The sequence below is a fragment of the Leptosomus discolor genome, chromosome 1 (genome assembly GCF_034619465.1).
Source record: "Leptosomus discolor isolate bLepDis1 chromosome 1, bLepDis1.hap2, whole genome shotgun sequence".
NCBI classification, from domain to species: domain Eukaryota; kingdom Metazoa; phylum Chordata; class Aves; order Leptosomiformes; family Leptosomidae; genus Leptosomus; species Leptosomus discolor.
The window spans coordinates 140,289,177-140,305,376 of NC_141391.1; the positions used below are offsets into that span (position 1 = coordinate 140,289,177).

Genomic DNA, 16,200 nt, shown 5'->3' on the forward strand with positions numbered 1-16,200 from the left:
TTAGTTTACCTCAGCCTCAGTTTCTTAAACATCTTTCCTGCTTAGCTTGGTGTAGTTATCTTCAACCTGTTTCACCAGAATTCAAAGTTATCACTCATCCTGATAGAAAGAACAATCAGCAGCCTCCATGCCAATATCATCAGGATGCTTGCCAGAATCTGGGATGTAAGCTTGGGCTAAAAGTTACACATTTATTTCAAGATCTATTCTTATAAATGGCCTCTCCGTTTTTATTAAGGGTTCACAGTCTTAGAGGCCTTGGATGTTTAGCTGAGTCTTTCATCTCTTCCATTCTTCTGTTTCAGATCATTAAGGCTTCTAGCCCTTTTTCCAGTCCCCTGTACGTCATCTCTTTCCCTTCTGGATTTCATTTGCAGGTTATCTCCATCATCCATTTCTCTTAGTTTCTTACGGTGCTTCTCCTTATTTTCTTCCCATGCATTTCACTTGCCCATTTTTCAAATATCATTAACTGGCTCTTCGACTGGCAAGTCAATTCTGTAACCATAGAGACAGGAAGCAAACTGTTTCCCTGAATTACCCTACTCAAGCCGAGACTTTTCTCCTGGATTTTGTTTGATGCATGCCTGCATTTTCCCTCTTCCATCACATCTGTAAACTCTCCCTATACTCTCCTTTAGAGGCAAACTGCCCTTAAATTTTCTGTTATTTCTAACAAGCAACAATGTATGTAGGAATACTTTTCCCCACACTTCTCCCTACTTACTATAACACACATTCCATTTCTGTGTGATGCCTCAATGCTATAATCACTGCAGTAACTATCAAAACAGTAGGAATAACTACTATTCAGAAAATAAAAGCAATATTCTGACCAGCTTGTCCGTATCTTCCTCTTTGCTTGCTTCTGTGTCTGGCTGCTTTTTATTGCTTTAAAAAAAATGAACTGAAACAAAAAACACAACCAAACAAAACCAAAACTTTCTGCCTAGGTCATCTTTCTTCCTTCTCAATAGAATCTACCAAGTGTGCACTACTTCTGATCTACGTCAGGCAGCATTCCCAAGTTGCATAAAGCAGCACTATATTTTAAATTGTGATTCCTTTCCAGAAATTGATTTCTAAAGGCATGGATAATGTAAATATTACAGTTAAGCCTGAGACACAATAGATAAACAACCTACTGCTGAATCTACTAGTACTTTTTAGAGAAACAATCAAGTTTATTACAATGTTTTCCTCCTCTTAGAGCACTTGTGACCTAGCAGACCATCCTTTAGTTTGAATGAAGTGTTTGAACAGGACAGGGAACAGAAAAATAACAAAGCATGGGATCGCTTGACTAAAAATTTTAATGTGTCCACATACTTCTGTATATCTCAGGTTGAGTTATCCAGAATGTCATCGACTGGTTGTATTAAACTGTGCGTAATATTGGCCCGTTGGAACATTTGAATATGCTTCTTCTTTAAGATAAATGTTCCTGGCAATAAATAAAATTCAGTTAGTAAATTTTTTTCTTACTATAGTATAGAAGTAACCTGAGAAACCTAAAGAATATGTAATGCATAAGTACTCATAAATGCTCATAAAATTCAGAATTATTAGAACTGGAATTTAATATAACTAGATCTTTCTCCAAAATGTATGCCACGTCTCAATATAGCAAACTTACTTTTTCATCCTAAAATAACCTTCCAAAAAAATCTCACAGTGAAAAACTAAGTCAACACAAATCTGAATTTTTGCTTTCATAATAGGAAAACTGGAAATTGTTTTGCAAAACGTATGCATGCATGATAAAAAAATTAAAAAGGAAAAAAAACACAAACTGGAAGAACAGAACGTCAAATCACTTGATTTTTTTTTTCCTTCACATACTATTTTCCTCCTTTGCCATTACAGCAGACAAAAGGCCTGTCCACCAAAATACATCCAGCAGTTTGCTAAAGAATCATCTAGTTTTGTCATACATAATGGAAAAGCTCCGTTTCTGCCATTAGCTTAACCCTGAGCTATCAGAAACTGGCAGTTCTACTGATACCAATCCTTTTTTGTTTCAAAAAACTGAGGTAAATTAAAGAAACACGGACTGTTTTACACCTGATAATATAATTTTCTGAGTAGTCAGTTGTGTTTATTCTCTATTTTGCTATTATATAAACAACTGTCTGTTGTCAATGGAACACTTTTAAGAATTCCAGCTACTAGTTCATGCATGTAAGTCAGTAACAATCATAACCTACTATTTGAAGATTATTTAAATAGTACTGAAAAACACATTTAAGCTGAACTGTAGTTTTTTTTAAAGCGTAAACTTGTAACAAGTGTATTAAAAAATAACAAGTAAAAAAAGCTCTTTGAAAGCCAAGCTGCTGCGTTAACAGTCAAGAGTTTTATTTGAAAGAAGAAAACTTTTGCAACTTACTTTGATTTCTGCTCCTGAGATAGTTCTGTGTTTATGTTATCTAAAGCTCGGCGGTGTTCCCGATTTTGTCGTTGTTGATGCCGCTCTAAAACCAATTGCGCTCTTGCAGCCTGTATACTTTGCCTGTCCCATTCAGCATCTCTTCGGCGTTCTTCCTCTTTTAGTCTCTATAGGAGCAAAAAAATGCTTCATCCTCTCTTTGTTCAAAGATATAGCAGTCTATATAAAGTTTGATTGGTAAATTCATCCAAACTTGCTTGCCTTTACTGGACACTAGGGGTAGCATTTGAAATAAGGAGAAAAAGCACTTCCATACTATGTAGGAGCCAATGCATTAGGCAGAAGTAAGATACTGCAGATGAGAAAGCTATCCTTTCCCAGGGAGCAAGACAGACTCCTACCTCTGCCCAAGGTAAGAAAATTAGTATCTGCTGCCTGGCAGAAGAAGTTAAATCATTAGGTTACTATTTCTCTCTGCCATATTAGCTCTCTCAAAACCCAGAGCAGCAAGACAGATTTTTTTATTTTTTTTTAAAAAAAGTTCTTGTTAGCAAGAGTCGTACCTTCTTGAGGTTAGAAGTTAGAAGGCATCAGTATGGCTTATAAGACGGCTAATTCAGTGTAATAACTAAGCCACCAACACCAGATGAGTAGACCCAAACTTTTCTTCCTCTGCCCCTGTTACACTATCACTTCCTCACTTCTTGTCTGACATCATGCTGAACAGATTCAAGAAAACAGGCCTGCAAAAAACTCACTTTTCTTGGTGGGGCTCATTTTCTGCCAGCTTAGCTACTTGAATGGGTTCACTTTAGAGTCATAGGAGAGCCAGGAAAATGACAATTCTATCTTCCTCTTTAGTAACAGTGATAGGTAAGACATAGTGTAGTATAAGGTATTGTAGGGATTAAAAAAAAAAAAAAAAAAAAAAAAGAATTGAACAGCTATTCGTTAGCTGTTATGAATCCAGCTTCTCTACTGAATGAGGTAAGTAGCGTCCTCCTTCGAAATACCTAGGCTTTTACGCTCGTGACTGTATAGGAAGGGTAGATTTCTTCAGTTTGACTGTCTGCTTCCATACACCGTAAGAGCAGCAATTATTCACAATATTTAGTTTTTCCCATTGTAATTCTATCCCAGAGGATGGCTTATAGTTGTGTGGGATGGTACAAAGGACATTCTGTTGCATTCATCAACGTTTAAGACTGAAATATGCATGAGTAGGATCACTGGACCTGCTCTATTTGTCTTGCTCGAGTACCCTTGAGCATGAGAGCACTGCTCCTGCCTGCCCTGCTTTCACCTTCAGCTCCTGGCTCTTCTTCCCCTATGGCGCAGCCCACTCCTGCTCATCCCCTGCAGGCAGTTCATGCAATCTCAAGTCTTAAACTGCACCGTGAGGCCTGGGTCTGGGGCTGCGCAGGACCTTGCTCCTCAGCTGGACCACCATGGACCATGCCCCAAGATCCCCTAGGCCCCTTGGCCCAGGGCTCCACAGCAACGTTCCTCCCTGCCCAATTCCAGGGCTCCAGCCCACTCCTGCTGCTCTGTGACATTTCCCACCTGCATCAGAGACACTGTGTTCAGTTTGATTGATTAACGTTTGCTAAAATTCAGATCAAAGGAAAACAGTCATAATGGGATATGCAGGGCAAATAATAATACTGTCTTCTACAAACACTGTCTATAATGTTATTACAACCAGGAACACAAAGAAAATATGCACATAAGCTTAAATACCAGTTTCTCCAGAACTTGTTGCTGTTGAGAGTAACGGATTGCCATCAGCTGATCCTGATTCATCCCCTTCCATCGATCTGTGATCACACGATGCCTACCAAAGGAACTGACTGCTTGTTCAGGGTTTTCGGAAAGTAAGTCTCCTTGAAGAAGGCTGGAAATTTCATCCATGTCATCTTTCATTTTTTGATACTTTTCCAGATTCTTTCTCTCCGCTAGTTCAGCAGCCTAAATTCAGTGAAAGGAGTGAACTCAGTTTTTCCAAGAGAAAATATTAACTAAGGGATGCAATAGAGTTAACACATCATGACAGATTTCTTTCCAACTTGCACAGATGTCAACAGCATTGCATATGAATACTGTGATCATGGTCTTACTGACTAAGATCGAAAAATCTAACAGTACACATTTCTTTTATGTTGTCATATCACATACTGCAAGTAATTAGGTGAAAAATAATTTTGTTTTACAAGAAAAGCCAGAATTAAAGAAAAAATATTTCACATTTTATACAAGCAAATACCAGTTGATATATAGAGGCCAGGCACAACACGGAAGAAATTTACAATCTGGAATCAATAGCCTTGAGATAGATATATATATATATATATTACTTATTAAATATACATGGAGAGCATGGTTAAGCACTCAAAACAAACAGACAGACAGAAAATGCCTATGTTAAGCCTGAAGATGCAGCCTTGAATCTGCTCTCTTTGCTAATACAAAATGCAAACTTGAATCATATTATATGAATATATCTGTAGTATTAGAAATCATAATATGTTTTTCCTATGGAAACCACTGTTCCTAATGTTCACTATAAGGTCATAGTCTCCTATTTAGAGGAAATTTTCCCCTTACAACACTCCAGAAAGCAAATATTATGATTTTACTCTAAAAACATTACCTTTTAAAGAAGGATTCAACTAAGTAAACTAATTCAAAGTAGAATGATAATGCTATGCATCATCCATTTCTAATCCTGCCTCATTTCTGTAATGAGTAAACTAAACCATCTGGAGCAATGCACAGTGCCGGCCTCCACCTGGACAGAGGACAGGTAACCTCTTTCAACCATTCAGAAAACAAAACAAAAAAGACGCTGAAAATAGTACCATGGTCTACAAAAAAAAAAATCAACTTAACTACCTACCTCAGACAGAGAAAGACCTGCAAGGTGTAACTCAATCTATACAACATTAGACAACATAGCAAGGGACAGTAAGAACTGTTACCCCAACCTCCATTGTCATGTCCTTATGTTAGAGAAAACAAAGAACAAGACTTTTTAATATATTTAATATACACAGCAGTTGAGTAGAATGCATATGCCCAAAGATTAAAAACCACACCACACACAAATCTCCCACACCACCTCCAAACTCTGTCACAAATTCAGGACTTTTTACATGGAATCAACTGGTATCACAACAATTATTTGGGATACTACTGCTACCTTAAGTGCCTTACAGTAATTTTGAGGCTACCCATATAAAACACTGTTCAGTAGCCATGACTTCAAGCAGCAAAAGCCTTTTCAATTAGCTTGGGCTATCTATAAACAAAGTTATAAGCCAAGTGTGCCCTGAAAGGCTCAAGTAACACGCAAGTGTTACTGTTAAGACTTGCACGCTTATATACTTAAACCAAAAGATACCATACTTGATGGAGTTAATTTTCATGTGTCTTATTTTGATGTGACTAAATAAATTCTAAGCTAAGCCACACCAAATATAGTCAAGGTATCATCACACCAGTAGCGTCAACGTAGCCCTTTGAGTTGTATGTATAAGCTGAACAGAAAAAAAGTAAATCTGTGAAGTAAGATAAAGAACTGGAGCATGAGAGATAACTGTACTAAGACAGACAGAGAAAGGGTAGTGTCATGTTTCAATAGGTTCCAAGGCATGCTTGGTAAACATAAAATACCAAGGAAGCAGCCAAACTGCCAAAACCAGGGGTTGTGGGTAATCAACATAAGCAATAAAGACAAAAAGCAACTGGTAGCAATGCTTCCACACAAGCAAAGAAAAACAGGCAGACACAGCTAAGATTATCTGATGACGGAAGCATGGGAGGCTTTTGCTGTACCCCAGTTTACAGACTGAAAGTCCCTGACAGGTTGGGGAGTTGTTGCTGCCCTCTAGTCAGTAAGCTGAGAACCAGAAGGGAAAATTTTGACAGAGGGTAACTAGACGGAGGATCTAGATTCTTGGAGTGAACAATGTGAATAAATTCTATCTTCCAATTACTGAAACAACCTTGGAAGTTAGCTGCTAAGAAACCTCTGTGAAAACATCATTATTCGTTGTACTTTTGCCTACCTTGTTGTCCTTCTGCATCTCCACTTTTTGTAAAAACAAAGAAATCCAGTATTAATTTACCTGGGTTCTGTTGAAATCTTTAGTAGCTGCACAAACAGCACGCCTGTTTTCTTCTTCTTTTCGTTGTTGCTCCATAACCTTTTGGTCAAGTTCAATCCTACTCTTGTCATAAAGATCATCTAAATTAGATTAAAATGAAATTTAATCAATATTCATGGACATGATGTGCCATATGACTAAGCCACTATAATACAGAGACAGACAGACAAGAGGAGCTACAGATACAGTAAGATGAATTACATAACTGTTTCAAAATCCTACCACCGAAGCTTTCCATCTTGGAATTTCAGGTGACTTATGAAATCAGTTTCTTATGTAATCTATCTTGTCTTAACAGTTCAACAAAGTTAAAGTGAAAAAGTATGTTAAGTACTGCAGAAAAAAATGTTTCATGACAAGCTAGAAAAGAAAAATCAGTATTATTTTGTCTGCTCTAGAACAGCAGAAATGGGACAATTCGGTCTGAAGAAGTAAACATACTGTCTGGCATGCAAAACAGATGTTTTTTCAGAATGCTCTGATACTTCATTTGAGGCATCCAAGAGAAGTGAAAGCTAGGTAATTTTAAAATCATCACATGTTATGAAATATTCTTAACTGAGATACTGAATACATTAAGAGCTTGTAAAGCAAAATCTGCTGCAGTATTTCTAAAAATTAAATATTCAATATACTAAAGTACTGCTATGTCAAACTGACACAACAGGCTATATCATATTTTGTCAGATATATCAGAATTTCAGAAAAAGCAGATTAAAACCTTTTTATCTTCTTGTTACCTGCAAATTTTTGATCAGCTAATGCATTCTTCCAGTCTCTCTGCTGCTGAAGAGACCATTCTCTTAACTGCTCCTTTTGAAATTTCATCCTCTGATCATAGTTTAAGTCTTCACCCATAAACTTCTGCAAGCCAGATACAGTACATCGAGGATCATTGTCTGAAAGTCGAGCAGGTCTATCCTTCTTCAGGGCTTGTGGATCAGACAGGTCAAATTCACGTCTTGTTTCTGGCTTCTGAAAATTCTTCTGAAATTCACTGATAGCCTTATTTATGTTTCTGATATCATTTTTCTGCCTTTCTTCTAACATACACATGACCTTGTCATTTTGCTTCATTTCATTAGCTAGAGAAAAATGAATACAATGAAAATACAACTCTTGGAAGTGCACGTGTCATGGAAGACATGGAATTGCATGCACATCGAAGATGGAAAATAAAATTTTGAAGAGGAATAAATAGAATATAAGTCTTCAAACTTTTATACCTTAGGAAAGAGTATTTAATCTACAAGTACCAGCCCAGCAAACACTCTATAACGTTAGCAATATTTACTTATAAAGTACTTTCAGCTTTTTAGGTATCAATTCTCTTATTAATGTTACAATGAAATACCCGCATGTGAAACAAATACAATAATAAATACTTCTAGAACTATGAGGTTTCATTTGATTAAAACTTGCAGCAACACATGAAATGTAATGTGTACTAATTATTCCCATTTACTCTTATTTTATTTCATTTGTAACTGTAACTAAGTTGCTTATTAAGAAACAAACAAAAATCAGGCTTCCAGTGAAATGAATACACATAGTTGTTTCATAGTTCCAATGATTTTTGTAATCATAGCACTAAAATAATTGGCTGGCACTAACAGTTTTTGAAGAGCTTAATAGCTCTTGCCCATTTAATCAAAATGCTGTAATTGATTTAGTTTTAAAGAAAAACAAGCAAATGACAAGAACCCCCCACCCGTAACTAGCCATTTTAGCCAATTAAATATAATTCACAAGAAAAGATCATTTCCTCTGTTGCCAGATTACACGGAGCTTCTGGCAGTTTCCTAGGAGTCACAGCCTGACAGGTATCCTGCCAGGAAAATCACAAGCAGGCGTAGAAGCACAGCATGGCAGTTGGCAGCTCCATTCTAGCTCTTTTTGAAACCCACAGAGAGCTCAGTCTGTGGGACTGTTTCACATGATACCACAGGAAAGCATTCCAAACACAGATGGCCACAAAGGGTTTTGAGGTCAGGGGACACGGGTAAAATATTTGTGTGGCGACGTGTTCTGACTCAGCAATGGTTGCTCCTTAGAGCCTTGTTGTACATGGCTCATGCTTCTAGCAATAATAATCCATAGAGGATTCTACAGAATCTATACATTCTATCAAAGAATGGCCAGACAGACATGGGCTTACTCTACAAGGAAGCACTCAAACAAATTTGCCACTACTATTCTGAAAAGAACAGTATTAAGTAAACAAGTTTTTTTAAACTGCTCCTGCATCCTCGGGTCTCTAAACAATGCTCTTTGTCAACATCTATTAAAAGAAAACACTGTAAATTCCAGCCTATTAGGAAATGGCTACCAGTTTAATCACATCAATATAAATGTTAAGATACTGAGGAACACACGTACTGTGCCAATGCAAGTGTGTGAACATAAATAGGACTACACATTATAGTATTCAGTGTGTATGTCTGAATTTAGAGAAAAGCCTACAGTTGTGCTTATACATATAGATATAATTTTGATGGATAGATTTATAGAGAGCGCGCTATATAGCAAGATTGATGGAGTTATGGCAGTTTGAAATACGTGAAGGGAAAAAGAAAGCAGGAAACAGACTGTAAATGACTTTTAACTCTTCATAGAAATAACAGAGTATCTATGACTATACCAAGTTCTTCATTTCGTGCTTTTTCAGCTGCTTCTTGAATTTTCCTATCCTTGACCTGGATATCCAATGCATCTTTATCAACCTATTAAAATGAAAAAAAGCAGCTCTTTAAGAGATACTACGTTGGAGCGATTAAAACCGGGCGTTGTCAAGTTACATCGATGCACAGTTGTACAAGATTGATGTAAACCCACTTCCAACAGAGTATATACACATCACTATTTAACGTAGGTAACAAAAAGAAAATCCAGAAACAGCAATTTTCTTGTTTGTTTGCTTTGTTTTAATAATGATAGGTACATTCTTACACCAAATCAGAACAAACCACCACATTTACATGATATATAGACCTATAAATATTTTAAGCTGCATTACACAGAATATGTTTTCCCCATTATAGCTAGCATTTTTACTTTTTCTTGTTGTTCTGCTTTCATTTATAAAGCTTGTAAGTATTTTGACAGTCAAGATGACAGGAAGTTGTAAGAGTTCAGATTTGAAAAAAACCCACGGATGTTTCACTAAAAGTACATAGAAGAAATTACAGGGAATGGAAAGAAAATTTCCTATCAGTCTTATCTGATAGAGTGGTATTCATGTAGTTGCGAAAATGCAATATTGGGTGTCATCTGAGACACAAGCAGACATCTACAGTACAGAATACCCACATCCCTGGAAATACTCTGGTACCTGAGCAAAGCATAATACCTCAAGGCCCATCATCAAATGGAGCAGCCACCTACATTTTAGGTAAAAGAATCAGCTCCCGTATTTTTTGGCAGAAGGTGGCAAATTAATAAGCAGAAACCTGTATTTTATTTCTTCTCTCTGTCGTTTGGTTTTGTTTGTTTGTTTTTTAATCTGGTCAAGTCAATGTCTTTAAAGGATTTGTCAAAAAAACCAATTCTTCCAGAATCTGGTAAACTAGTTTGTCTTTGCCTAAAAACTATTCAGATCAAGAAGGAAAGAACTAAACAGATCAGAGCTGAAAATACACATCGTTAATGCTGTAAAGGACTACTGACTATACCAGCCAGACAAAGTAAATCTGTAAGCAAGGGTGAAACCATAAAGAATTCTACAGGGTATCACTGTCCAAAACCAATGGCGTCACAGGCATTAAATATCAACTCATTTAGAGGTCTCATTTGGGAAACCAAGCTTGCAATATAACTATAGGAAACACTGTTAAAGAGAAATTCAATACGACTTCATTAGTATTTTCTGGCAATAACACAGGTAGATCAATGCATTGACTTGTCTGTGCAAATCCAGTTACGCTATCAGCTCTCTCCCATTTGAACAGCTTTCACTTGAGAAGAATACACCTCAAAACCAACCATTCCTAGTCACATAAACCTACAGGTTTAACTTTTAAGAGTTACAATAACAAATCGCTTAATATGAACAGCTTGAAGCAGCTAATTTCTATTCTAGCTGTATTTATGTATACTAGTTCATATATAAGCAGAAAGTAATTTTTCATTTGGACCACTCATCTAAACTCTTTTGAGAATTGAGTGATTTACTGAGGATAAATTCTTAAATCTGCAAGTGAAGAGAGCGGTATCTTACTCTTCCATTACCCAGATGAGGAAACAGACATAGAAGTCGAAGTAATAATAGCACTAGTAATAATGAAGACAAAACATTAAAATCTCTGTTCCCGTTCTGCTTTCCAGTCAGTCTATTATCTCCATGTTTTTAAACTACTCAATCCCTGCTTAAGGATTTGTGGTGTCCAAGTCAAATATTGCCTTGATTTTTTTGTCAGAGACAGCTGCTCAGCTAAACATGTGACAGAGAGAGAAAGCAAAGAATCTAAAACCACATCGGAAATACTGATACAGTATATCTCTGCACAGATTTGTTGACTCTTCAGGCTTTGGACTTGGCCTAACTTCAAAGCACAAGAACAGCCCCTTCTGTCAGCAGTCATCGCTCAGCCAATGAATAAGGTACATCATATGACGTTAATCAAAATATTTACAAGATTCCTCCAATGGGCTCTCCTTCATTTTAGATGTTTGCCTTATGTAAATGGATCTATGAAAACCTTTCTGTTAAGTTCTGCGAAAGTATTTGGGAAAGACCTTCAGATGGTGTACTTCAGTATTGCTTAATAAAGTACACAAAGAGATGCTATTTCATTAGTTAAGAATTTATAGTTTACACTTCATTTTTAAGGCTCTAGAAAAGCCACCTTACAGAGAAATTATGTGTTTCCTGATGAAGAAGTTTGAACTATCTTACTATACCCATCCCACATCTGTTAGAAAAAAGGTTATTAGCTCCCTCCATTTAACTATACTGTTGGCTACTGCATGTGTCAGGATGCTGTATCAGGTGGACAACCTCTCCTGTTCATTAAGTAGAAACCGCTACTTTGCTCTGCAACTATGATAACTCTTGCATAAGACTGACAACAATAAACCCAAGGCGCTGTCAGAGACAAGGTGAAGATACCCTTGCATTGACTTAAGACATGCTTCTGTTCCTGAGACAAGATGGATCAAACTGACACCTGTTGTGACTCTACCAGTTCAATGGAGTCAACAGATTCGACTTAATTTTCACCACTTCTAAACTTGGTTCTATACTAGTTAATGCTACAGCACTTACACATGATATATGAATCAGCATTGAACATTCAAAATACTTTAGAAGCAAAATTTAAACTTACTTCACCTCACAGCACTCTTTCCCCAAGCACACACGCAGAATCTTAACATTGGCCTTCAGACACATTACAGGAAGGTTAAATGAACTATCGCACCCAAAATTTAAATAGGTATAGAATACACCACCATTTCCTGACATTCAGGGCGCAAACTGCATAGATAACTCTAGAGAAAACCCACCAGAATGAAGCTATCATCCCCACAGATCTTCACAGTGTCTACATTTAGCCTGTACCCAGGGCTAAACTGTAACAATGCTTTATCACACTATGAACCCTCACCAGCCAGAGAGGAGAACTGAGGAAAAAGGAGAGAAGACCCATAGGTAAAAGTACAATAGATTCAACAAAAATGTCACCAGTACAAACATAAAAATATTTAGCCAAATGACTTATGCTGTTATCAGGCTCTACTGTGGAGTTGTCCTCAGCAAAAGCCAGAGGAGGAACAACTCTCCTACGTAAACCTCCTCCCTTTATAATGAGCCTGACATGGTATGGGCTACACCTGTAACCAACTCAGGTCAGCTGCCCTGGCTGACTCGAAACATCTAATGGCTGGCCTATCATTCTATCCCAGCCAAACCAGGGCACATGGACTGAAAGGTATTCACATTCTGACACCCACTCCAAGAAAAATCAGACACACCAATTAATTCCATATATGTAACATGGACTGATGGATCTGTCTTATTTTGACAATCAGGGAGCAATTGCAGAATCCCTTTCAGCAATAACTCTCTCACAGCATCAATTCTAGCTTCTAGGGAGACTCAAGCAGATGAGGGAAGCATGAGCAGAGAGGTAAAAAACCACTTACTTGTTTATGCCACACTTGATGAGCTAACTTTGTAAGTTTCTGGCTTACCCCAAAGTAAAGCATACTACATTAAGTTAACTCCTACACAGATACTGAAACACAGGGCTTGATCTTTCTGTCCTGTCATGAAAAAAATGAAACCTTACCCTTAAACCCTGCAGCAGTGAGACACAAGCCCCCCCTCAGACTCTCTCTCACACACATCCCCCACAGCGGCAGCTGCCAAAAATAACTACGGGCGATGCCTAGAGAGTATCAACTCGCTTTCACCAACAACTTTTTTGAAGCGCCTCAGCCCCCTCAAAGCCCCCACAGGCCGTTTCTCCCCCCCCCCCCCGCCCCGCTCCCGACCCGGACCCCTCCCGCCCGCAGGCACAGCGGAGGCGCTGAGGTGGCACGCGCTCCGGTAGCCGTCGGGGCGGCCCATTCCCGCCTCCCCCGGAGCCGGCCTGCCCACCCTCGCCCGCCCGCCCGGGAGGGCACAGCTGCCCCCTCCTCCGGCTTGCCCTAAGGGTCTCCTCAGAACACAGCGGAGCGGGAGGCGAGGCGGCGCCATCCCTCCCCGCTGCGCCGCGGCCCGGGCGGGGGCTTGAGCCGCGCCCTCACCCCTAAGGTCCGGACTCGCGCGTTGAAGATGCGGCTCTGCCGCTGCAGCTCCCGCTGCCGCCGCCGCTCCAGGGCGGCAGCTTCCTGCACGTCTCGCTGCGGCCCCAACCTGCTCATGGCGCCGAGAGGGCAACCGGCGGCCGGGGCTACGCGGGCGGCGGCCGGGAAGAGTCGCCGGCCGGTCTCGGGAACAACACACGGGGCCGTCGCGATGGGAACGGGAGCCACGCCCCCTCCGCCGCTGCCCCCGCCCCCTCCGCGCGCGCGCCGTCGCCGCCCAAGGTGGCGAGGCCGCGTGGCTGCGAGCACGAGGCCGGCGGCAGCTGAGCGCGCGGCGCCGCCGCCTGCTGAGGGGAGAGGCCTGGGAGGGGCCGAGCGGACGCGGAGGGAGTTTTCCCGCCCCCGGAAGGCAGACTAGTAAAATAGACCCATTAGTTATTTACATTTGGGGGGGAAGTTCACGAGGTAACGGCCTCGGCTCCTCCTCACCTGCTGCTGCAGGGATGGGTTACCTGAAGCTGCTGGTGATGAAGGATTTCAAGTCGTGGCGGGGGCAGCAGGTTATCGGCCCCTTCATGAGGTTCAACTGCATCATCGGGCCCAATGGATCAGGTAGCAGGCGCTGGGGGTGGGGGGGTCAGTGGGCAGCTGGTGGCTCTGCCTCTCCCCTGTAGCTGTCGGGATTGAAGTTTCAGTTTTGGAGCCTTTGTCAGGACTTTTCTGTGAATGCCACGGGCCTGATGGGGAGGAAACGGTAGCAGTGCAAATGCAGGCCCAGCCATAAGGCCAACATGGCTGTATGGAATGGGTGAGGTTACCGAGAGCTTGCCTATCGAGGAGCAGAGTTGTAGGGCTCGGTGGAGGGGAAGTAAAGACTCATGGGCCTGCTTAAAATCTGTTTATGTGCATCTGAGGGGGTGGGAGCACAAGCAAAGTTTTGGAGGCTTCTGATCTGCTATTGCTTTATGTAACTGAAAGTATATGCTTTTCCAGCATTTTCCATTTCTGGTTGTCTGCTCTTTCCAGCCCTTGTAGAATGAGTGGTTTGCAAATGGCACACCTTGCCTTTGCTGCTTTATTTTGTAGTTCAGTTTACTAAGGTCACATAAAGATGGTTTTAGTTTAATACTCTGCATCGTAAACTGTAGTGATGGAAAGCTGCTTCTTGATTTGAGTCTGTGGGCTTCTCTGTGTGAGTAAATGCCTCTGGGAAAGAGATGGAGGCTTTGCAGGATGGTAGCTGCTTTGTAGTTTAGCCCACAAGAGCCTTCGTTTGTAGGTGTGACTCCATTTTGTTATCGTGTGGATGCTGGGAACTTTTTGATTCACTTTTTCTGAAAGCTCTATTCAACAAAAAGGATTTTTATCTTCTGTTTGCCAGAGAACAATATGATAGGAGGTGAGGGTTGTCCTAACAAAGAGCCACAAGGATGGGCTTAGCATTTGGTCTTAGTTTCTCCAGTCTGTTAATGATTTAGTTTATGATGTAGATTTTTAGATCCTGTTGTTTCTTCATTTACCTAATTAAAGTGAGATTATGAATGTAAGTAACTATTTCTTAGCATTATTACCATGTTCTTTATCATCATATCCCCACTATTGCATATTGGAAAGTCTCAAAATTATGGCTACATTTTCCAGGTACTCTTTCAGTTAAATCTGAATACATTTTATAGCTTAATCCAGGGAAAAAAATTGTGAATATTGCATAATCTCTTGAGTTAAGTATCTGTTTCCCCCCTAGTATTCTTCATTTTATGGTATTTTGGAGAATAAGTCAAAATATTGCCAATGTAGCAAGAAGGCAGAAAATAATTAAGCTGTTAAATGCTCAAGAATAAGGGGGAAACCCAAAAAAAGGATTCAATTAAGAGAATTTTCATCTAAGGAGTGTGATCAGAGAACTTTGTTGCTGCAGTGAATGGATCTGGGAAAGTACTTTTTTTTTTTTTCTGTAGAACACGTGTTCTAGTGGAAAAGTTTCAGTTATACGATAGAATGCCTATGCAGCTAACCTCACTGACTGCTTTATAGAAAGAAAGCTACCAAGTAAGGATTATGATGTTGCTCACTCAGTTTAAGTAATGACCTCTGGAGATGGTTGTGCAAGGAAAAATTGTTAATAAAGCTGAACAAATAACAAATCACTTCTGTGATATTTATTACAGACAAGCTTCTTATCTGCTGCCAGTGTGTTACATCTTAGAAATGTATTTCTTATATGCAATAATTTTTCCTCAATGAAATATAGAATTAATAAATACTTTTGCGTTTATGTATGTTTTTATTTAATTCTTAATCAAAGATCAAGATTTGCTCCCTTAAATTTCTACCCTGTCAAAGCAATTTTTTTTTTTTTTTTTTTTTTTAGGAAAATCTAACATAATGGATGCTGTTAGTTTTGTGATGTGTGAAAAGACATCTAATTTGCGAGTTAAAAGTGTTCGAGAACTTATTCATGGAGCACATGTTGGAAAACCAGTTTCTTCTACAGCTAGTGTGAAGATAGTGTATTGTGAAGAAGATGGGGAAGAAAAAACATTTTCAAGAATTATTCGTGGTAGGTAGTACGTTCTGTTTCATGTACTGTCTGTTGTCTGATGTATAAAAAATGGAGACCACCTTTGAATTTCAGATGCCTGATATTCTTTCATATTTGGGTGGATTAAGCCCATGAGTATTGCAATACTTCTTATGGTCCTTCAGTAGCATTTTGATAGCCAAGGGAATTGAAAAAATTGAAAAAAAATGAAAAATTTTTCCAATTGAAAAAAACATACTGAGGCAAAGTTAGAAAATGAAACAAGTGATTAATATATGTTTGTTGCTCCATACTTTGATCTGTAGATAGATGCTTGGAATATGTAGATGGTGCAGGCTCTAGAAAAAGGGGTGCCT

The 16,200-nt window shown here is 39.4% G+C and overlaps 2 protein-coding genes across 2 annotated transcripts in view; one reads left to right on the forward strand and one right to left on the reverse strand.

The window, feature by feature from the left end:
- Positions 1-1,362: 1,362 nt before the first annotated feature.
- RIBC2 (RIB43A domain with coiled-coils 2) lies at positions 1,363-13,419 on the reverse strand. The gene is made up of 7 exons (XM_086466124.1): positions 13,303-13,419; positions 9,197-9,278; positions 7,296-7,640; positions 6,517-6,635; positions 4,130-4,357; positions 2,390-2,556; positions 1,363-1,444 (listed from the first exon to the last, which is right to left on the reverse strand). The coding sequence occupies exons 1-7, from the start codon at positions 13,417-13,419 to the stop codon at positions 1,363-1,365; spliced, it is 1,140 nt and encodes a 379-aa protein (XP_086322250.1).
- A 386-nt stretch (positions 13,420-13,805) lies between these two features.
- Positions 13,806-16,200, forward strand: part of SMC1B (structural maintenance of chromosomes 1B) — a 37,253-nt gene continuing 34,858 nt past the window's right edge. The window contains exons 1-2 of the mRNA XM_086461114.1: positions 13,806-13,914; positions 15,674-15,862. Of these exons, the coding sequence (XP_086317240.1) occupies positions 13,806-13,914; positions 15,674-15,862 (298 nt within the window). The remainder of the gene's footprint in view (positions 13,915-15,673; positions 15,863-16,200) is intronic.

Excerpts from the sequence above, each read along its gene's own strand:
- RIBC2 (XM_086466124.1), bottom strand. The coding sequence starts at position 13,419 with ATGAGCAGGTTGGGGCCGCAGCGAGACGTGCAGGAAGCTGCCGCCCTG. Across the intron at positions 6,636-7,295 it reads AGCTGATCAAAAATTTGCAG|ATGATCTTTATGACAAGAGT; the intron begins GTAACAAGAAGA and ends AATCTAATTTAG. Across the intron at positions 2,557-4,129 it reads AACAAGTTCTGGAGAAACTG|AGACTAAAAGAGGAAGAACG; the intron begins GTATTTAAGCTT and ends TTGCTCCTATAG.